At 41.1% G+C, this 22761-nt stretch overlaps 1 protein-coding gene across 50 annotated transcripts in view; it reads right to left on the reverse strand.

The window, feature by feature from the left end:
• Positions 1–22761, reverse strand: part of SORBS2 (sorbin and SH3 domain containing 2) — a 395454-nt gene that overhangs the window by 42835 nt on the left and 329858 nt on the right. For 34 of the 50 annotated variants that reach the window (XM_053254397.1, XM_053254425.1, XM_053254418.1 and 31 more), the window contains 5 exons: positions 17370–17453; positions 14289–14345; positions 7439–7488; positions 4624–4811; positions 519–2108 (listed from right to left, as the gene is read on the reverse strand). In XM_053254397.1, the coding sequence (XP_053110372.1) occupies positions 519–2108; positions 4624–4811; positions 7439–7488; positions 14289–14345; positions 17370–17453 (1969 nt within the window). The remainder of the gene's footprint in view (positions 1–518; positions 2109–4623; positions 4812–7438; positions 7489–14288; positions 14346–17369; positions 17454–22761) is intronic. The other 16 variants (XM_053254426.1, XM_053254427.1, XM_053254402.1 and 13 more) reach the window with 3 other exon arrangements.

Consider the following 22761-nt stretch of genomic DNA (forward strand, 5'->3'; position numbering starts at 1 on the left):
TACTTTTGCTTCCATTAAAAATGTGTCACTGTAATGATGAACTTAGAGAGCCTAGCATTCTATTCACAAAACATGTTTCAGTGAGAAAAGCAAAAATATGACAATAAGTGAGTACTCCTTGGAAAACCTAGATATAACTTATTTAAAAATTAGATTTTCTTCTATTGTTCAATGCTATTATTTTAGTACATAACATCATAGTATATTGTACATTTTATTGTGAAGCCCTTTGCCCGCTCAAAGACATGTTATTTTCTTTAAAATATCTAGGTTTGTAAATTAGTTCAGTTCTTTGGGAATAATTTACACTGAGTCATGATACATATTTAAATGGACTAATTAAATGTAACAAGGATTGTTAATTACTTGATCCTCTTTCCTATGATTTTTTGCACAATGAAACCTTCATTACTAGTTTGCAAAAATACACAATATAAATGCCATGACAATGGGCTGCAAATGAAAGGGGTAAGGATGGATGACTCAATCACAAGCATAAAGAAAAGGAGGTAATCCACCTTGGAAACACAGTGCATTATCATTTTCTTGGCTGCCGTTGTTTGTGGTATCCATGTCTTGGTAAGAGGCACTAAGAGGTAATCTTCCACATTCATTCTGGTACAATGGGCAATGAACAGCACCATCTTGAGGCAGTGGATGAAAAGGCTGGTGCTTCGGACTCTTTCTAAGAGATTTAAGGGAAGAATTCCTTTCAGGAATGTCTGGAAGTAGCTCAGAAATAAGTCTGTGCAATATGCTGTTGTCAGGCAAGCTTCCTCTTCTTTTTTCTGCTTTGATTTGGTCACAGATGTCTTTAAGAGCAGAGTCCAAGGCATCAAAGACAGATGATTTGCTTTTAGTCTTTTCAGTCTGCTTTTTGGGGGCTGCAGTTTTTTTCCTCCGGAAAGGCACTGGGCTGACTAGGAATGCTATCTTAGAGAGACCAGAGTCCAAGTCTTGCCTTCTAGGGTCTTCTGGGGTAGTTTCCTGTTTAGCCCTTTCATGCTTTAGCATTGTAGTGAAGCGGGTGTAAGATGCTGGACATCTCCCTTTGCAGGAGCTGATGAGATGCTTGTGGTGGTGATGATGGTGATGGTGGTGGTGGTGGTGGTGACCTGATCCATAAAAACTTTCAGAAGATGTAAAAGAAAAGTGGTCAAAATCACTTTCACTACAAAAAGATGAACCCTCTATTTGTATGAAGTCACTGAGGTCTGAAACCACCCCATCTTGGTCACTGTCTGAATATTCCATATGTGATCTTTGTGGCTCTTCACTGGTTACTTCAATATGAATTGGCACCAGAGTTTTAGATCTGCAATTCCTTTGTACCTGAGCAGCATGTCTACCTTGATTTTCCTCCTCCAGCAACGACTCAATAGAAAATCTCCTCTTTCCACATAAGCCATTTTTAGTGGGCTCAAGAAGGGTTACTGCTGATAATGCTTCTTCACCCAAATTTGGCATCGATTTTGACTTCTGAATTAGCTTTTCAAACTCAGATATTCTGTTGGGCACCATGTCTCTGGGTACCTCCTCAGTGGAGGATTCTTTCCAATCCTGTAGCAGGCCTTTGTGCTGTTCTTTTTCATACTGTAATACCCTGGATTTTACAGAACAAATAACCTCTGAATTAAGCAAGTCTTTGCGATTGATACGGTGCATTCTCTTATACATTTTTAGAAATCCAGGGGCATCGTGTGCAGATCTTTGACGCGCTCTTGATCTACTGGAACCACGGCTCTCAGAAGCATATGGGGAGGCCCAGGTAAGTGAGGAACCACTTTTGGAATCTTCTTCACATAACAGAGATACCATGCTTTCAGACTTATTCTGTGGGTCGCGAAAGCTACAGTGATCATCTGCCAGTAAGTCATCACAGCTACGAGATTTCCGCTTTGGAGAGGAAGTCTCTTCCGTGCTGCTCCAGACTTCTGCATTTTGACGGGACATTTGCCAACCATTCTTGTAGCTGATTGCCCTTCTTGAGTCATTTGGAACAGCCAAGCGCTGTCCGTAGTTTCTACAGCAATCTAATTCATTTGAGGTGTTATGGTTGGGCACTGAATAACTGGATAGGGATGAATATACTTTGCTAATTTCCCCACCTTTATAATCCACAGAGCAGCATGGTGAAAGAGAGACATTGCCAGAAATTAACAAGTTCAAAAAGAGATAGAAAAACAACCAGCACATGCCAGAAAGAACAGAGAGAAGAATGCAGTTAGTATTCCTAACCAAGCATTAGGAACCATTACGAGATACACATCACCAGAGTGTGGAAGATGACAAACAGATAGTTCAGTATAAGAACTTGCTAAGACTTCTTAGCTGTTTTGCATAATTTGAATATCTGAACATGTATCAACAGTACCAGCTGCTTCCATTAACAGTTAAATATTCTTTAAATGTTGAAATAGGAAGGCACGACACCTATTTCACAAGAATCAAGAATATCTCATTTCTACCCTAATGAAGATCCATGTATCTGCAGAGTGACCATAGTTAACACTTAGAATGATCAAAGCTGTCTAGCCACACTTCAGTAGTAAGGGAATACCAATAAACAAAGTAATGTAGATAGATCCCCAAACTAAACACCTGAGCTTAAACACATTTATTGCTTTTACCATAAATTAAGTTACTGTAACTCAGTTAGGCTAATTAAGGCTGCAGTTTAACACACCACTACTTGAATACGAAGCCCTACTAGCTACAGGAAACAGTGAAAGGATAAGCTATAAGAATTTTTTTTATAGCTTGCCTGCATCCACAGCCTCAGGCTACAGCCTAAATCAGCCTGGCCAAGGATGTAGCTATTAAAGATACGTGATTAGGAAGTAGTGAGAAAATCCATATTCTGAGATGGCTTGAATTCAGATCCAAACCCTTTTCTAAAGGCATGGAACTGTAGAGAACATTAGGAGTGTGCAAATATCAAAGTGTAATCTTGTTTTGGACCAACCATTCTCATCTTAGTGAAAGACAAAATAATAGAAAAATGTTACAAGTATCCATGCATTCAAACAAAATTTTAATATGATTATCTAATATTTTTGCCTAATTGTATTTCAGAATGCATACTGCATAAGCCAGTGGTCAACATGCAGTGTGTAGAGATGTGCATGGGACTGGTTTGGAGGCCCTTTATGGGCCTCCAAACTGGTTCAAAGAACTGGCGGTTCCACTGATTTGATGGCGGGGGGTGTCCAACTTTAAGAGCGGGGTAGGGTGAACTTACTCCTCCTGCCGCTTGCCCTCCCCATCGGGATCCTTTTTTTAAAAAGCCCATTGTGGTGGCAGCATACCTCCCTGATGCCCCGTTGCCCCCATTTTCCAGATATGACTGGAAGTGTCCGACGCGCTCACCTGTGTTGGAGTGCGCAGGTGCATCAGAGACTTCCAGTCATATCTGAAAAATGGGGGCAATGGGGCGGCAGGGAGGTACACTGCTGCCCCAATGGGCTTTTAAAAAAAAGGGATGCCGGCAGGGGAAAAGTGGCAGGAGGAGTAAGTGCACACTCCCCTGCTCTTAACGCAGCACCCCCCCGCCCGCCTTCGAGCCTCCCCGCCACGGTTCCGTGCACAGCCCTAGCAGTGTGCACTGAGAATCTTCTATATATGATTTAATAGGAAATGTCACGGGTTTCAGGGTTCTTTCTGAAGTAGACTGGGAGCCACTTCCTCCCAACTGGCAGGGGAAGTGCTCAAGTTATTGGCCCTAACCACATGATTTCAGGCTGCCAAACACTGCTATGGTGGCACAGGAAAGTGGCTCCTGCTCTTCTATGGTAACACATCATCATATCAGAATGTTAACAAGGACACTTCAGCATGCTGTACACACGGTTTTGGGTTAGGATTTGCTCACCAGCTCTTGCGGAATGACTCCTCCATCTGCTTTTTGAAACTGAGGGGTTTAACAAGTGGCTCCAAGGTTTATGGAGAGCAGGGGAGTGCAGCTGAATTGAAGTGACTAAAGCCCTTTGATGAGTGCATAGGTCTGGTGAATACATGGAGACTTGATGGAGCCTTATGGCTCTAAGGGGTGGGGGAAAGTCAGTAGAACCTTTCCGTATTCACAGCTCATACTCAGATTTCATGATCAATAATACCAGTAATTTCCATTTAAGTGAATGGCATTTTCCTATGTAGTTATTTCAAAAGACATGGTCACTTGCTGAGCAATAAGAACAAATGATAATTTAAGGATTTTCATGCGTCACAATAGCATTTGAGTTGTGTGTCATGATTCAAATACTATGTACAACACAAGCTTTTTTAAAAAAGTAACATTATTTCTCTGTATGTCAATAAAGCAACAGATGAAATTATGTGAATCAAAACACTGTTGTTAATTGACTGGGCCGGTGGTAATAAAAAACTAGAAGAATCTTCATGTGGAAAATTCTGCTAAACATCCAGAGCATAAGATGAAATTAAATACTAGCACCAGGTTTTTCTTTCTTGTCTAGAAACTGCAGTTTTGAGAGATAAGTGAATTTTGATTGCCTAGCAGCATCTAGCACCCACCCCGTTATGGATCAATCTTTTCCAATTTATAATTAATAATTAGTATGCAATTACTTTGCTGCTTGTGTACAAATATGCTCAAATTCCTACCTTTTGCTCGTGATGGAGAAGATGGAGAAGAGCTAGTAACAGGTTTCCTAAGGGTGGAGTATGTGCTCTGTGTATCTGTACGGCCCAGACTTGTCCGGCTTGCATTATGATCAGTGTGTGTCCTTTGATGAGTTACTGCAGGTTCTGACTTCCTCCTTTTCCTGTAGTCACTTGCAGTACTTGCAGAACTAAGGGAATAAGCAATATGAAATCCACTGCACAGGGCATATGTACAAAATTTATCTTCCATAATCAGTCAGTAGTCAAGATCATTAGCCATTGCCAACTCAATGATACTAATGGTCAAAAAGCAACCAAACCAGAACATGAGGCAAAAAAGAGGGAAAAAATCTCATGCATGTTCTAAGTTTAAGTTCCCCATGCTCTAAGTTGGCAAAAGTTTGGGTTGTGGTCAGTTGGCCAATTTGACCATTTTGTGATGTTGTCTTTGTTTATTATTGTCAGCAAAAAAAGAAAGAAAAAAAAGCATGAAGCAGCTTATAGGCTGCTGGTTTCCTACAACATTAAATAGACCACTACTAACTGGACAACAATATTCTGTGAGAAGAGAATGCCCCCTTGATCCACATGAAGGTACATATGGAAATTTCATTTCCATTGACAATATAACCTTTTTCTTTTTCACTTTATCTAGGAGTACATAATAGATGACTAGAATCACCCAAGGCCACAGTCTCCAGGCAAGAACGAAAAAGACAATTCTTACACTCCTGTTATTACTGTAACATATTAAACAACATATTAACATATTATTATTAATATTAATAATATTTAAAACAACATATTAAATAACATATTAAATAACCACATCATATTAAATAGCTATAGGAAACATAAAACACAGTTTTCTACCATGGTCTATGAATTTGGCTGTTCTGCCAAAAAGGTCGAGTATCTTACATCTGCAGGTCAGTGGTAGCACATCCGCTTTGCATGCAGAAAATCCCAAATTCAATCTCTGGCATCTCCAGGTAGGGCTAGGAGAGACTCCTGCCTGAAACCTTGGAGAGCTGCTGCCAGTCAGTGTAGACAATATTGAGCTAGATGGATCAATAGTCTGACTTGGCAGATTCCTATTTTTATCTATGCACAATGTTGCATATGTAAGACTAAAACAAAAATTATGCAGGCTGGGAGATGAAAGAGTGCCAATGCCTATTCTCAATCTCTTAACCATGATTAAAAAGCTGGTGGCCCTTTTTCTGCTCCAGGCCAGAGGGTAATGAAAAATAATTATTCCTAAATGTCACGTAAATAGTTATTCTGCAGGTACGCATGTTGCCTGGTTCTGATCACCTTCACTTTTCCTTGGCTGTGAGCATAGAAGAACTGTCTATAATTAGAAGCCAGTTATTAGTTTGTGCAAATTAAACCACTCTTGGCTGGCAGCACCTTTCTTATTAAACTTCAACAATTGCATAGCCAAGAGTGTAAATTAGGACCAGCAGATTTCCTCACTGATTATTGTTTTTATTTGCAATGCAAATACTTGGATTTATTTATTTTATTTTATTTATTTTTACATTTATATACCGCCTTTCGTTAAAAGACAACCCCAAGGATTAGGCATACCAAGTTTCATTCTGGGTAATCAGGATACATTTGAAACATGGCTTGTAACAATTCTAGTGTTTGAATGAGTGTTTTAAAATGTCTCTAAAAGCAATGAATACACAACAATTAAGAACATGCAAGTTGCCCAGTCTAAATAAACTTGTGATTGAGAGACGGTGAAAAGAGAAGAGGGAAATCCCATAGTGTGTAGATATGTGAGCTGGCTCGATTCGAATCATGGTTCAAATTGAACTGGCCTGGTTTGGCCAGTCTGAGTTTGAACTGGCCCGGCTCCAGTTCTGGTTCATAGGCCAGTTGGGGGGCATATTTGTAAAGGGAAATCCGGCGAGGATACCCCTTTACATGTAATCCCTATAGTAATGTGGGGCCGGGGGTGGGGATAAAGGATACTGTTTACCTTTAATTTGAGGCGGTGGGGAAGGCGGAGGCAGCCACAGCTGAGACCTCGGCAGTGGGGGCTCCTCCAACCCCCCCTGCTGGCATCCTGAAGAACAGCCTGGATGGCTGTGGCCTGGTTTGGGCCTCCACGCACATGTGGAGGCCATTTTTGTTACCTCCGTGCATGTATGGAGGCCATTTGCATCACCACATGATTTGTCTGGGCTGCTGGGAGGCCAGCAGGTGGTGGTGGAAGAGGAGCCCCTACCGCAGCCGATATCTCCGCCACAGTAGACGCCCTCTCCACCACCTCAAATTTAAAGGCAAACAGTACCTTTTCTTTCAACCACCTCCCTGCATCACTATAGGGAATGCCCTTTACTTGTAGACGGGGTTCCTTGCCGGATTCCTCTTTACAACTATACTCTCTGAACCGGCGTTCAAACCAGTTCAGCCCAATTCAAAGGCTAAACCAGACCAGACCCAATTCAGCCAAAGCCAAGACCAAACCGGGTCGATTCAAATCCAGTATGGCTCACACATCCCTAATGGTGTGGAGCATCAGGACAAATCAAACAGAATAGCACAAGAACAAAGCACTAGATCTGCCCTAAGAAGAAAATACCAGCCAGAAGTCTCCACTTGAGTTAGACTGAGCAAACATAGGGGAAAGGGGGTGGAGCCTACGCATCAGGCAAAAAAGCTATATGGAAATGGTCCTCCTGAAAGAAGAAGACCAACTACATTTATTTTCAAATGAGAACTGTACCAATGATGTTCAGGAGTCTCAGTCCATTTGAGTTTTTTCCTGACATGTATTGGTACATCAGGTTTTTCTTACCTCGATGGTCTGTCCAAGCCTCTGTCTGCTGGACTATAGTATAAGGAAGTCTGCAGAGATAAACAAATGACTCTATTAAACTTTTACAGTGGATTCCACAGGTATTCTTTATGACAAATCACCATGCAATGACCCTATGAAAAACTTGGCAATCAAGCTAGCATGATTAATGCACATCTAGAGAATCTAGACAAACATAAGAAATTAGACAGCTTTCAAACTCCATCTAATGTCCTTATTTTCGTGTTGGAGGTAGAAGTCCGGAAGCAAACTGTGCATTTTTAGCCTGTTCCAAAATTACATATGCTATAGTATAACAATGGAAATATCCTCCAATTACTTACCAAAGTATTAATGTCAAATAAAGCTGGAAATTCTCTGTAAACATAGCTTAAACATCTAAAACTAACTTCGCCCCTTGTTGACCTTTTAAACATCATGTTGAGTAAAAACTTGGTCACACCGACTTAAAGACTTTTCTTTGCTTAAGAAGTGACTGCCGAATGATCTTTGGGAATGCAAATACTTCAAACTTGTCAATATAAGTTCAGTCCTCAGTGTCAACTATTTTTACTCTAGTCACTTAATGACTGTCAAAGCTGAGCCGGAATTAGATGCACATAGTACTACAGTTTGTGGGAGCTAGAAAAAGAATCATGTCCCAGGGGCATCTTTTCATGGGCATAAAACTATGTCATTCCCATGTTAAACATATTCTACATTCAGGCTATGTAATTTCAGAGATGACCCAAGGAACTGAAAATAGAATTTTCACACTATGTACTACTGTTCTTTGCAGAAAAGCAGGACTGCTAAAACTATGCAAAAATATAGCTCTGAGATGCATTACAGTGAGCGGTCCACAACTATACTGCATCTGTGCAAACCTAATTACTTTCAGTGAGAGGGAACACAGTTTGGTAGAGTGTATTCATATATTCCTTTTTAACTACTTCAAAAAGAAGTTTGAGTGAATGTTGGTACCATTATCATGCCTCTAGAGGTCAGTCTAGTGCTGGGGGAAATGGTAACAGAGATCTTGCATAAACAGTTAGGGCTGGCTTCAGGTTTTAGGAAGAATGAACACTAGAATATCCCCCCTCCTACTCCTCCTCTTTCTTGGAATATCCTCCCAGTCCTCCCACTGTGGGGTTTGGGGGCCCAGGCAAAGAGGGAAAGGGTAGGTAAACTGAGTGCAACTCCTCCATGTTCTCCCATCCAGCAGCAATTTGAGGACACCCAGTCAGCAATGGGCCTCTTGCCAGAGAAGAACTCAGGAAATGCCACACCATACTAATGGGCAACAACTAGGTCCGTTACCGCAACTGGTCTTTGTTACAATCATCATAGCAATGAAGAATAATCCTTGGAATGTGTATAGCATTTTTTCCAGCATACAAAGTGCCTCACATTTATTATCTTGCTATAATCCCTACAATCATCCTGTAAGGCAAGTCCAAAAAGTGATTTTTGGAAAACTAGTTTTGGAAAACTAGTAAAAATGTAGAAGTTACTAGCATCTATAAGTATGTTTGATCATATTTAAAAGCCAGAAATTTGGGGAAATAACTATGAAATTTGACATGAAATTTGTTTGTAATCTTCATATTAATTAAGGTATCATTAAGAATAGTATAGAATGATATGAAGTAAAATATTTTCTGATCTAATCAGGAAATAGAAGCTGAAATAGATTTAAGTCAAACCAAACAGTAAAAACACAAAGTACATTCCAGTGGAGTTTACAGAAAAAAACTTTAAAATTAGAAATGTCTGAAACTCCTTGGAGATGGTCATTTATTTCATTAACCTCTTTTGATTTCACTCAACATTACTACAGGTGTTTCATTACAGATCTGGTTTTTCATGAACTTAAGTGGCATCCAAGAGATATACAAACTTCTCCTCCACCATAAAGTTGGCTAACATCATGCTTAATTTCCCTCAAATTTCCTATAATTTTTGCCAGAATAAGAGCCCCCAAATCCCCCACCACCACAATCCATTTTAGAATTGATAATGAAAAAGAACATTTTCAGAACTGTGGGCTGGCTCTCTTGATCTTTTAAACATGGGGGGAGCGGCATCTGGGGCTTCCGGAGCTGCGTGCACTCCTGTTTTGCGACCATGAGAACTCAGAAAAGATCGCTGCTGCTGGATTGGCAGCACTCCCCAAGCTCCTCCCACTGATATCAGATCTAAGATGACCAATGTTGCCAGGAACTTTGGCTGCCACATTGCCAACCTAGCAGCAGCACTCTTCGAAAAGATAAACTGCAAAACAAAAGCACACATGCTCCAGGAGTCCTAGATGCCACTCCTCCGGACATTTAAAAGATTACAAGAACCAGCTATGTATGACTTCCTGCATTTTATAACGCAGACCTAATTTTCCTTCAAACAAAAGGCCATCATTCTTAATCAGTGGTACATCATAGAGTATAGCACACATTGGACCGCACGGGCAAGCCTGGGCTGCATACATGGATACAAAGCTGCATTTATGGAAAGCAAGGGAATGGGAGCTATTGAGTGCATCAAGCGCAGAAGGCGGGGCTTTGGGGTGTGCTTCTGTAGGTGCCATGCCTGGGCACAATGTCCACAGACTGAGAATGAAGAGGGCTATGGGGGAAATCCATTCCCTACTGGTTTCAATTGTTTAGGGGGGAAAGGTTTTCCAAGTCTTTTTGTCATCTGGCATGCTAATATGCTCATTATAGATAGTCCTTTGACAGGAACTAATTGATTTGGTGCAGCTGCCATATGAAGATGAAGAATTAATTACCAACTGTCTTTTAAAAAGTGAAATGCAAAAAAACAAATGAGTGTGGGCCAATTGCACTTATGCTTGGTAACACAGCAAATGTATCTGAACATTACCAACAACATTCCTGTCATCTGACTTACAGAATGCTCAAAGTGTGTACATAGGAAGCTGCCTTATAATGAGGCATACCATTGGTCCATCCAGCTCAGTACTGTCTAAACAGGCTGGCAGCAGCTTTTCCAAGGTTGTAGGCAGGAGTCTTTCTTAGCCCTATCTGGAGATGCCAGGCCCAGGGAGGAAACTTGGAACCTTCTGCTCTCCCCAGAGCGGCCCCATTCCTTAAAGGGAATATTTTTCAGTGCTCACATGTAGTCTCCCATTCAAATGGACTAAAAAGAGGAAGTATTTTTTCACACAGTGCATAATTAATCCATGGAATTCCTTGCCATGAGATGTGATGGCCACCAGCTTGGATGGCTTTAAAAGGAGCTTAGACAGATTCATGGTGGACAGGTCTATCAATGGGTACAAGTCTGGTGGCTGTAGGCCATCTCCAGCCTCAGAGGCACGATGCCTCTCAATACCAGTTGCAGGGGAGCAACAGCAGGAGAGAGGGCATGCACATACCTCTTGCCTGTGGGCTCCCCAGAGGCACCTGATCCAGCCTGATCCTGTGCCTGATCCAGCAGGGCTGTTCTTAATGCAAACCATGGTGAACCCTACTTAGCAAAGGGACAATTTATGCTTGCTACCACAAGACCAGATCATTAATGTATTGTGGAATACAACATTTTATTGTACTCAATAGAATATACACTAATGTATTCTGTTGAAATATATTATTTCAATAGCCTTGTAAGATGTCCCAGTATTATCCCCATATTGCAACTGAGAAACTGAGGCTCAGAGATACTAAGATTACCAGTAGAAGTTGGTGACAGAGGCAAAATATGAATCAGGACTTCCTGGTTCATAGCTCAGTCTTGTAACTACAACACACATTACCATTTTACTGCAAAATACCAGATCTATTTTCAGCCCCCACTATTTGTAGCAGGCCTGTGCAAAGATTTGGCTTTCATGAACCAGTGCCAAAGCACTTGCACCTCACCCCCGGCCGCACATGGAGGCAGCCACTTCCCTAGCTCACTGCTGCAGAGAGCACTGGGAAGAGCCCGGGAGGACCAGTAAAGGCAAACATGCTTCAGGAAGCCAAAGAGATGTCATGGAAGCTGCGTAAGGCACACTGGGGAATGTAGTCCTTCTCAGCACTTTCCCTCCTATAGAGGAAGTGCTGGGAAGGATTACATTTCCCAGCATTTCTTATGCACCTTCCACAGTATCACTGGGTCTTCTTGCAGCTTTTCTTCCCTTCAAAGGCCTTCCTCAGTGATGTACATGAATCACTTTGTGCAGAGGTAAGCAGGGAAGCATGGGGTCAGGGGCAAGGTGCAAATGATTTAGCATTCATGCTTCTAAGGCACATCTTTGCACAGGTCTAATCTACAATATTTCAAATCTTGCTCTAAGGACAGCCGCTGCTCAGAATCTCTGCTTATTTCCACAAGACAGCGAAGCAATATATTTTTTCATTTGCATATGTTCGTGTGCTTTTGGTTTTACATTTTGAAGCCAACATAAATTAAATCAATCTCTTTTCAGTGCGTCTCTACACATCAAACAGCTCTTGTGAATGATTCTGAAAGTTTTGGTCTCCAGACTGACAGTAACTCTATTCTTAAGATACAAGCCCAATCTTGAGAACATCCTGGAATCAGCAGTTTTAAGAGGCAGTGTGGCTGGATGGTTAAGCAACTTGTCTATATCCATTTACATTTTCCCTTCACATGGAACATGAAATCACAATTCTCTAAATCGATACCTGATGATTCATGTAAAAGTAAGATAACAGTCTGATGTGGAATTTAGAAAGAAGATGGCTTCTGGTACTTCAATATGTGCTATAAGTGGCTGTAGAAAGATTGCATCCAAGTTCACAGTCTGGGAGTACTTCTGGATCCACACCTCTCCCTGGCATCTCAGGTTGAGGTGGTGGCCAAAGGGGTTTTCTATCAGCTTCGGCTGATACGCCAGCTGCGTCCATTTCTTGAGATGAACGACCTCAGAACAGTGGTACATATGTTGGTAACTCCAGACTTGATTACTGCAATGTGCTCTGTGTGGGGCTGCCTTTGTACGTAGTCTGGATGCTTCAGTTGGTACAGAATGTGACGGCTAGGTTGGTCTATGGGTCATCTCAGAGAGACCACATCTCTCCCTTTGTTGATAGAGTTACACTGGCTGCCAGTAGGTTTCCGGGCAAAATACAAAGTGCTGGTTATAACTTATAAAGCCCTAAATGGCTTAGGCCCTGGGTATCTAAGAGAACGTCTTCTTCATTATGAGCCCCACCGCCCATTGAGGTCGTCCGGAGAGATCCGTCTCCAGTTGCCGCCAGCTTGGCTGTTGGCCACACGGGGACGGGCTTTCTCAGTTGCTGCCCCGAGACTGTGGAATGTATTCCATACTGATACGATCCTCCCCATCTCTGACAATTTTTAAAAAGCATTTGAAAACCCACCTATTCACCCAAGCTTTTTCAGTTTTTTAAAAAATTTCAAGGTTTTAATTTGTAGGTGTTTTTTAAATTGTTAAATTGTTTTAAGTTTTTGTATATATTTTAACTTGTTTTATGCTATTGTTAACCGCCCAGAGATGAAAGTTTGGGACGGTGTCCAAAATAAATAAATAAATAAATAAATAAATAAATAACACATTATACAGTAACAATTGAACAAAATCATAACTATGTGTGCTACAAAGTCCGTTACTGTGTATATATATAACCATTTACACATTTAGGGTTAACTACAGCAAAACCAGTTGTAAATATATCTAGATAATTTATAGCCTGATGAATCAATCACAGATGTTCCTAGCTGACTGGATAGTGAATATCTGAAATCAACGCAGAGGTTTCAGATAAAGTAGGTATGCACAGTGAGCTGGAAATTTATTTTTATATTATTTTGAAATGTTAAATCTCTTGTGGAGGTAGTTCAGCATCTTAGATGAAATATTAAATTGGGATCAAGACCAGGTTTGAGAAGTCCTGGATCTAACAATCCCTTCTCACCCATCACAGGAGGCTTTGTAGTTCATCATTGTTAACAGAATCACTGTATCACAACGTGGTCCGTTAGTATTTAGTTTTAAAACGTGTATGCTGCCTTTCTGCAGATAGCATTCAGTATGGCTCAGGGGAAAAGTTAAACCACTAAAAATATGAAAGATGATAAAATAAAAGTCACAAAGTAGACCCATGATGTCCCCTCAACTTCTCCATGAATTGTGATTCTCAAACACAAGTTGACAGGTTTAAGATGCTCATCTGCACTCATGCTACTAATGACACTTTCTTCTTGTTCTTGAGAAGCAAAATCATACCATGAAAAAAGGGAGCACTGAAAAACTTATCTGAGAGGCGCTTCTTTCTGTTGTTGCGGAAAAAGTGAAGACCACTGGTGCATGACCTAGAAGATCTTCTGATCCAGCAAGGCAGATCTCATGTTACAAAGTGTTCTTTTGGCAGCCTGGTAGTAAACATGGCTCTGATGTTGGTAGATATATCCTTTATATTCCTGGATAGGAAGCTGAGCATGTGCTAGAAAGATAAAGGACTATAGGTAGGTCAGCACTGGCTAAGTTCACACAATCACGAGGATCCTGGTTAAAAAGTTAATCAAGATGAATGAGCCTAGTGGAGTCATTTGTGTGAAGGCAATCGTGGTCAAACCACTCTAGTTAACCAGCATTTAACCAGGATTCAATCCTGGTGATTATCTATCCTGGTAAAATGCTGGTTAACTGGAGCGGTTTGACCCAGATTGCCCTGAAATTTTGGGTTTACGCAATCAGTTTCACTAGGCTTACTAATCCTGATTCACTTTTTCCAAAAACTGGAATCCTTGTGGTTGTGTGAATACAGCCACTATGTAGCAATGAAATAAAGAAAAACTCACAACTAAAACCTGTTGTTGTTTCCAAGTCATAGCATCTATAGAAGAAACATGCTTAATTTACCTCATTAGAAAGACCTGGAGGATTGTCTTGAACATAATCCAAAAGCTTTTTAGGAGGCTGCATCATATAAGCAGAATTGCAGAGATGAAATGGAGGAGAATCAATGGCAGCAAGGAATGAAACATGTGGAAAAGGTGACATAGTTAGAAACAGAGTGTTGACAGATCACAAGAGTGGCACAAACACAACAACATGTGTGTGTGGAGGGGTAAGACTGGGGTGAAGAATGAGTGGCAATAATTGTCATGAAATTTTAATAATTTTTCCGTTGTTGCTGTTAGTAATATTCAAGTAAAACCAACAATTTTAAATTTAGTGAGACAAAATACTGAAAATCAATTGACTGGTTGCTATATGAATCTCTTTTGTATCTTAGGGGAGGATAAATGGCTTTGGGTATCTCTGGGGTGTAGACCACCAAAGGACTGCTGTTTCATACAACCTCAATTCATTTCTTTGGATTTGAAATAAAAGATGGTTGTGAAACAACGATAGACTGCATCTCAAATCATCCTCCTTATAAATAAACTGCATCAAATAGAAATCTCAAAAAGACCAGATAAAAGTCTGCTAAAGTTTGTTTATGTAATGCAAACAGGAAGGCCTATTTAGGCTTCTGGATCATTTAAATCCCATTGCTTAAAATAAGCTTTTCATCAAAGCAAATGGTTAAATATCTGGATGTTGCAGAGTTGACATCTAGGGGCCAAATCAGATGATGCACTAGTATGTGGCTGCCACCAAAAAACAGTAACTGTGTGTCTGGCTTGTCCTCCTGCGCTGCAATGTCCACATGAATTACTGTGTACCAACACAATTGGCCATGGAACAGAGATGGAGAAATGCCGGATAGTGTGATCTTAGATTGCAGGTAAATTCTACTAGATATTGTGGAGGGAGATGGAGATGCTTCTGTTTTTAATGGCAACCACACATTTAGCATAATGTCTAATTTGGCTACAGGTTACATTGAGACCATCTATTAATGAGGCCCATAATAGATAAATAGATGGTCTCCAGGAACAAAGCTTCAAAAATCATGTGATAACTAAACAGGTGAACATCAGGTTGTCAGAATCCATGCTTAATAGCATGGTGGGATTCTGGCAACATGGAATAAATCAGAATCCATCAGTGAATTTTCAGTGTTGTTCTCCATAAATTGTAGGTGTGAGGATTGAGATTCTACTTCTTGTAGTTTTATTTTGAAATGGGGTGTGATATTGAGTAACTTAGTTTTGATAAGATATCTCTTTCCCCACATGAATGAGCTGCTCGGTATCTGACATAATGGAGGAGGAGAAAAGAGATGTCTTCTTCTTGCACTGAACTTGAGGATGAATCAAGTTGAAACAGTGATGCAGGAGAACTTTCCCTGCAATGTATTGCAATTACAAAACACAGTAGCAAGAGAAAGTCCTTAACTTCCATGCTCCCTGACACTGCATGGCTCTTTTCTGAGAGAGAATCTGGTTCTGCTGTCTCCCCAGAGGAATGAGGAGCACTGAAGGGTGGAACTAAATGTGCTATTTAACACATTATTGAATCCTGTCTTGGGATTTACATGTCTTGTTTTCAGCCAAATGTAGCTGGTAGGAGCAATTTGAATTGGGACCATAATGCAGTAGTTTAGTATTTTCTCCTCAATTATGTTATTCCATTGAAAAATATTCCCTGAAACTATTTGCCCCTGAAGCTGCTATTCACTGAAAATAGCAGATTTAGGACACAATGTTTGTGTTAGAAAAAGAACACAGGCGAAAGGGCTAAACCTGATACAGAGAAAAAAAGCAATTACTGGGACTGTTATATCTCTCTTTAATTGAGGTTTCCAATGCATTTCAAATTAAATCTTTTACAAGTGAATACTTAACATTTATCCAGATGGATATTTAAACTTTTATCCAAATCGGTTTTCAGTTTGTTAAGAGATTTCAGTGAATTAGTCTGGGTAAAAGTTAATAATTCCCATGGGGGAAAAAATTTCATTCAAAATGCATGGAGATCATTAAGTAAAGTAAAGGAAGATATACCAGTCCTGGCAGCTGTTCTTTCCCTTTGCATTTTGTTTTAGTATGCAACTGCCTTGGTTCTCCATTTTTTGTTGCAACAGCGCGGAAAAGGTTAACATGCTTCCCTTTAGCATAATCCCAATCTGGATGAGGGCCCCTTGCAGCTGCATTTCGTTGAAAACTAGACATGGAAAAACCTAAGAAAGGGATTCCAAGACACTTCCAATAAGTGTGGCATCTAGTTTGACCCTAAGAGCTGCTTTGGACATTACACTGTGAGAGCAACTATCTGGTGCATGTGCCTTGTACTTGTGATTGCTGTACTGCTTCTGTAATGCCCAAAGAGAAGCTTGGTTAAACTTTGCTAGCTGGATGACTAGACAACACAGCAGCAATGCAAAACCAGAAGGCACTTGTGCATCCAGGTGGCTATGGATGCTGTAGCAGCTAAAGTTGCTCTCAGTTGCTCTTTCCCTCTGAAAGGACACAGCACCAGGTGGCTGGTGCCTAGTGTGAAAAAACTGGTGGTGGTGGGGAGGTAGCCTCTATTCATTATAAGTGATTGTTTTAAATGGTATTAGCTTTCTGCAGCTTAGAGGCCCAATCATAAGAAACTGTGCACTAAATGGTAGCAATAACCACTTTGATTGCTAAATCTAAACAAGCATTAAATAAAACTGTAATGTAAGATGTAACATTATGTTTAAAAGTACTTAGATTGCCTTTAGATCATTAACTCAAGCATTGACTACATTCAAATTAATAATGATCACCACAGTTTCAACAGGTTAATTATCTCATTTAGCAAAATTATTAAGAGGAAGTTCACTGGTGGCTTAATTTGGCTGGCCAAGCTCAGGCAATATCTTCATCAGGTGTAGTGGGATTTTTTGACCTGAAAATTAAATTTAAATATGGCAACCACAATATGTAATATACATACATAAACACCAGTGATGTGCATCAGTGATTCCTTTGTAATGCAATGAAACACATTTAGTATCCAGAAATGTGTGAATTGCATCTTATTTTCCTTAAATCTATAGATTAATGTTCTAGCCTCACTTACCGGGCGTCCAAACTCCAGCTCTGAAAAGAATTTATACCAGGGTTCATTTTCTAAATCTATGTCATCTGGGTTTATGCGACCAGTCTGGAAGAGTTGTGAAGGAAAAAAGGGAAGGAAAAGGTACACACTGATCAAAGTGTTGGAAATGACATGTCACAATGATGACACACAAACATTAAACACAAATAGTAGGACAGAGATAGAGGGTGGAACAAAAACAAAGAAATGGAAGTGGGGAGTTTATGGTGAGATGTTCTTTGATCTGAGAGTCATCACTCACTTGTTGTTTGAACTCCTCCTTTTCAGCTTGTCCTCCAAATGCTTGATGTATACACACAATGCAGAAATTATGATGCATTTTTTAAAAGAAACCATAGCAGCTAAATAGCCTTGATAATATGAACATATAAGATTATGTAAGACTATTTTATGCCTTTTTTGCTTGCCTTTAAGAATGGCATTTTGTACAAGCAGAGGAAGATACCAAGTTTTAAAGAGTATAATTTATTATCTTCTTCAGTATGTCTACAAAAGTCATATAGGCTAACCAATTACAATTAAATGTGCATGATTCCAGGCAGTATTGTCAACTAAGGAAAACATGTTAATCTTGTGTTTTAAAGCCAAGCATGTAGTAGTAGTAGGATGCAGCATGATTACTGCAACTGCACTCCCCAGTTCTCAACCTATGTAATGCAAACAATGTATAGTATAATGACATGTGTTGAGAGAGGTTTTCATCCTTCAGCTGCACACTTGTAAAATGTTATTTGGAGAGATAGGAACTATATACAGCATCTAGTGATAAGTCCATGGTGCTCAAACAGACAATTCAGGCTGATAATACTGATAACACCATTCTTCTTAAGGAAGAGATGACAGAATAAATCCAAGCACTCTCTTCATCATCCCACATCTAATGATCTGTGTTAGTCATCCAACCACACAGCGGAAGGCATGCAGATTGGGCCCTATATCTATCAAAATATATTTCATGCCATTTAATAACATCCTTACAGCTCATTGGTTTGCTTCTGGTGGTGATGGTATGTGAAACAGGCAGCAAAAGGTGGCTGGTGGCTACCACTCAGGGTCAGTCTTTAGTGTATGCTCTTTGGAGTTTTGAACCATACTTTGCTATTTCAGAACATTAGAAGTACACAGTCACAGGATATATTGATTTGATTTACGAATTGAGCAGCACAGGGCAGAAGGAAACAGGAGTGTTAGCTCGAAGCCTTTTGCAGTTGTACAAAGATGATATTATAGGTGTACAACAATGCTTGAAGCAGCTTCATCTTCTAAGACAATGTGTGCAAACTCAAAAGTACCAGAATTATGGCAACACATGTGCAGGGACTGCTACAAGAAAATCTGATTTCAGGTTTGCCACCTCTTTCTTTGCTGTGGTATTAAAACTGTACGGTTTGAATTGCTTTTTTTTTTTTTAAATGAATGCTATATTTTTAGGACTTATTTTGAATTAGTTGTTTTAAGCCATTGGGTCCTCATTCTTTGGTGGAAAGGTGGGATAAAAATGTGTTAAAACAAAATAAAATAAAAAGACTTGCAGACTCATTCAGCAAATTGCTTAAGTTGGGATTCTAACCCCTTTAGTTTATTTCAGGCTCACAGAAGCTTGTCCAGGTGCCCTAAGCTAAAGTTCTGCTAGCCCAGCAAGCAGCTTACAAGAACAAGTACTGTTCATTCCCAGCTCTCAGTGCCACAAACTTATGGCACTGCATTAGTGCCAGAACAGGCATCCCCAGGATTCCCCTCTCCTACAATTCACCATCAGAGGCTCTCTTACCTCCAGACCTTGGGGCCCAGTCTGTGGCCTCCAAGGTCCAGGGGGCCCTTCAAATGGCCAGGGGGCCTCCTACAGCCACCCTGCGCCTACCCTGCCACACAGAAGCTCTGTTTATTTTTCTCAGAATTTCAGCCGCAATGTGTGCTGCGTCACAGGCTTGAGACGAACTATCTCAACTGGGCAGGCGTGCTGGAGCGCCCTGCAGTTAGCAAGAGTCTCTGGGCCAAACAGACAGGTCCAGCGGTCGCTCCAGCCTCCGGGGGGTGGGGGAGAGGCCTGCCGGGCTCATACCCCGGCCTCCACACCTCAACTGCTCACATAGTGGCTGAAATTCTGAGAAAAACAAATGAAGGTTCTGCATGGCAGGGTGGCTGCAAGAGCCCCCCAAAAGTAGGTTTTGTGGGGGTGTCATGGCAGGGGTGGTCCGGGCACCAAACTTATCTAGGTGCACCCCTGTTTACCATCATAACACACCATCCATTCTAGTTACCAATTGCTAAAGACCCTGGTTCTGGCCTTGCTGTTGTATCCCAGCTATCCCTTGGATTTTCCCATGTTTGAACACCTAGTCATCACGACAGTAGCTACATTATCCACAAAACCTACGTCTGCAGTGTTTGCCTCAATAAAGAGATGATCCATGATTATCCCATTGTGACTTGAAATGAACAGTGCCTGGGTTGTTCCTGGATGGGAAGGGGGAACTGCCCGTGCCATGGAACACTGAGGAGGGTGGAATGCTGGGAGGAAAGGACAGTTGAGAGGTGTCAATTAAATCAGTCGGGCTTGGGAGGGTGGAAGAGAAGAATGGGTAGGATTATTAAGGTAGGATCTTGGTATATTTGAAGCTGGGCCTGCAATGAAAGAATCAACCATACACTAAAACCACCTTTAACAAGGACATACCCAAGCTACAACTTCTGTGCCAATAAACTAGAGCTACGTTATTTACATTGGGCCACATGATGCACATGATAACGCAGAGTTTACATTGTTTCCAATGCAAGTAGTGCTACATATGTGTGGACATGCTGTTTTAAAGTGGTTGCGCAACAGTTCCCTTGCACAACACTGCTGGGGCTGGCTTCCACGTGCTCAGCACCACAGGCTGATCAGGCATTTCCAGTGGTCCGTGACTTTTTCTGAAAACCACATATCTAAGGCTTGAGCATCTACTCCACAGTGAGGAAGCAACTAGCACAGTGGCTCTGTGACATTACATTTTTATGAGAGAAGAAGAAAAAGAGCCACAGGAGGAAGGCTTCACAAATCAAGAACCACCATTTCTCTGCCCATGACAACCGCACTGCCTTTGCGCCTCCCCCAATACAAAACCACCACCACTACCAGGGCTGAACCTACTCCTGAATAGTGATGCAGCACAAGCCAGCAGCACTTCTGAATAGATGAGTACCACTATCTACTATTATTGTCATGCAAAAGGTACTGCTAACTTGGCAAAGAGGCACCTTTTAACGTGGTGATTCTCTTTATTGAGCAGGGGGGAGAGTAACTGGCCCTATCCACCCCCAGCACAGTACCTCCAGTGACTGTTGCTGGGGTCTATCTTGTGTTTCTTTTTAGATTGTGAGCCCTTTGGGGACAGGGATCCAACTTGTTTATTTCTTAATTCTCTGTGTAAACCGCCCTGAGCCATTTTTGGAAGGGCGGTATAGAAATTGAATACATAAATAATAAATAAATAAATACTGGTACAGGCCCAAGTAGGACAGGAATAGAAAGGATCCAGAGCCTGCAATGGCATCATGATGCAGGCTCTTACTGAATGTTTGTAGTCCAGAAATTGGGAGAGGTTGGTTGCCTGGCAGTTTCTGAGGCCCAGAAGCTGCTGTGGCTATGGCAGCTGAAGTTACTGCTTGTACCACCTCAGTTATGCCCACCTGTTGTAAATCTGCTCCAATCCAAATGCACTGGCATAGCTGGCTTGGGCAGTGCAAGCTGATGGGTAAATTTATCTAGATCTAATTCTGAAGGGGAATCTGGAGTATTACAATAAAATGGTGGTAAACCTTCAGTCAGTGGTACTGCTCCAGGTATGGTTTGCAGAACAGATGTAAAAGACCTTGAGATTGTGACTTCCCATGCTGGTAATTACTGGAACTAACTGGAAATTCGTTCATAATACAGTACAAATATAAAACAGAATATGAACGCCAACTCTTCAAAAGCAGAAAACAGGATCTTTCTTGCTATGCTGGAAAGATCCTTGGGATGGATGGCCTGGCCACAATGCTGCATGCCCAGCAGCATGGTATGGGCTTGGCAGGGTACAGGGAGGACTTTTCGGGGCAGTTCCATGAATCCAGGCTACCTGCAGAAATATATGCTAAAACAGCAAACAATAGTAGTAGCAGCATCAAAATCAGTCATAAAAGTTGCATCAGCACCCAACTACCCTCACATGCAGTTGTGACTCATTATACAGAATGCACAGCATGCTGGACCACCTCTTTAAGAGATTTTTTTTTAAAGTTGACTGAACTAGCTCTCAGTTTTCTTCAACAGAACTCCAGGTGAAATACAAGGGGTTCCCCAGCTGATTTCCCATCCAGACACTGACCAGATCCAGACCTGCTTAGCTTCAGCAATTATGCTGCATCATATGCCCTCAAACCTGAGACCAGTCAGCTGAATGGTAGTCAGCTTGGTTTTTGTTTTGTCTTTCTGACTCTTAAGATGCCAGTTTGCTGTTTTAAGACTCAGACAGTGATGGTTCTGGTACAGGTGCATAAAGAGAACTTGCTGGGTTCATTCCCAGTACATTCAGAGCACCACACTGGCACCCACATTGACATGTGGAGGCTGGGTAGAGCCATCCAGACAGTCTAGACTGGCTGGCACATTGAGGAGCTGCTTACTGGACAGCAGCTGGTTATTTACAATCTCTTTTTGTTTTCCGAGTCCTGTTTCTTGAAGTTGCAAATGGGAAAAAACCCTCAGAGTATTGGACTGCGTTAACATGTTGCAAACAAGACAGAACTGCATTGCAGGGGAACTTGCATGGGAGTAAGTGGAAAAATATCGGGTTTTCCTTCATTCTGGGGGAACAATCTCTTTGTTGCTTTATGTTGGGACTAATTTTTCAGGGAGGAGCAGAGGGTAAAACTGACTGAAGATGAAGTTAAGGAGGATTTAAACCGGAGAATACTTTGGAGGAGAACTAATTTTGGCTTGAATCCTAATTGAAAGGGAATTTTTTTTTTTTGTGGAGATTCAAGAGGAAAAGGAATGTTTATTAAAATGATGTTAATAAAAATGAAAGGGAAGTTATTTGGAGGTTTAATTTATTGAAAATGAAATTATTGGGGTGGGATTAGAGAGGGACATTGCATGTTATGGGCAAAATGAATTGGGAAGCCAATAATTCAAGGAAAAAGAATGGGAGGGGAGATGAATTTATGGAGGTATATGGGTTAATCTGAAAGGACAGTGATTCTGTAAAGATATACACTATTTTAGCATGTGTAGGCAGGCAAGAATAATAGCCTGGATGGATCATACCTTCTAGAGGACCCAGAAGACGCACCTGTTTTCCCAGGCCTTCAACTGAGATTGTATTTT

Source organism: Hemicordylus capensis, chromosome 5 (assembly GCF_027244095.1).
Source record: "Hemicordylus capensis ecotype Gifberg chromosome 5, rHemCap1.1.pri, whole genome shotgun sequence".
Classification (NCBI taxonomy): Eukaryota; Metazoa; Chordata; class Lepidosauria; order Squamata; family Cordylidae; genus Hemicordylus; species Hemicordylus capensis.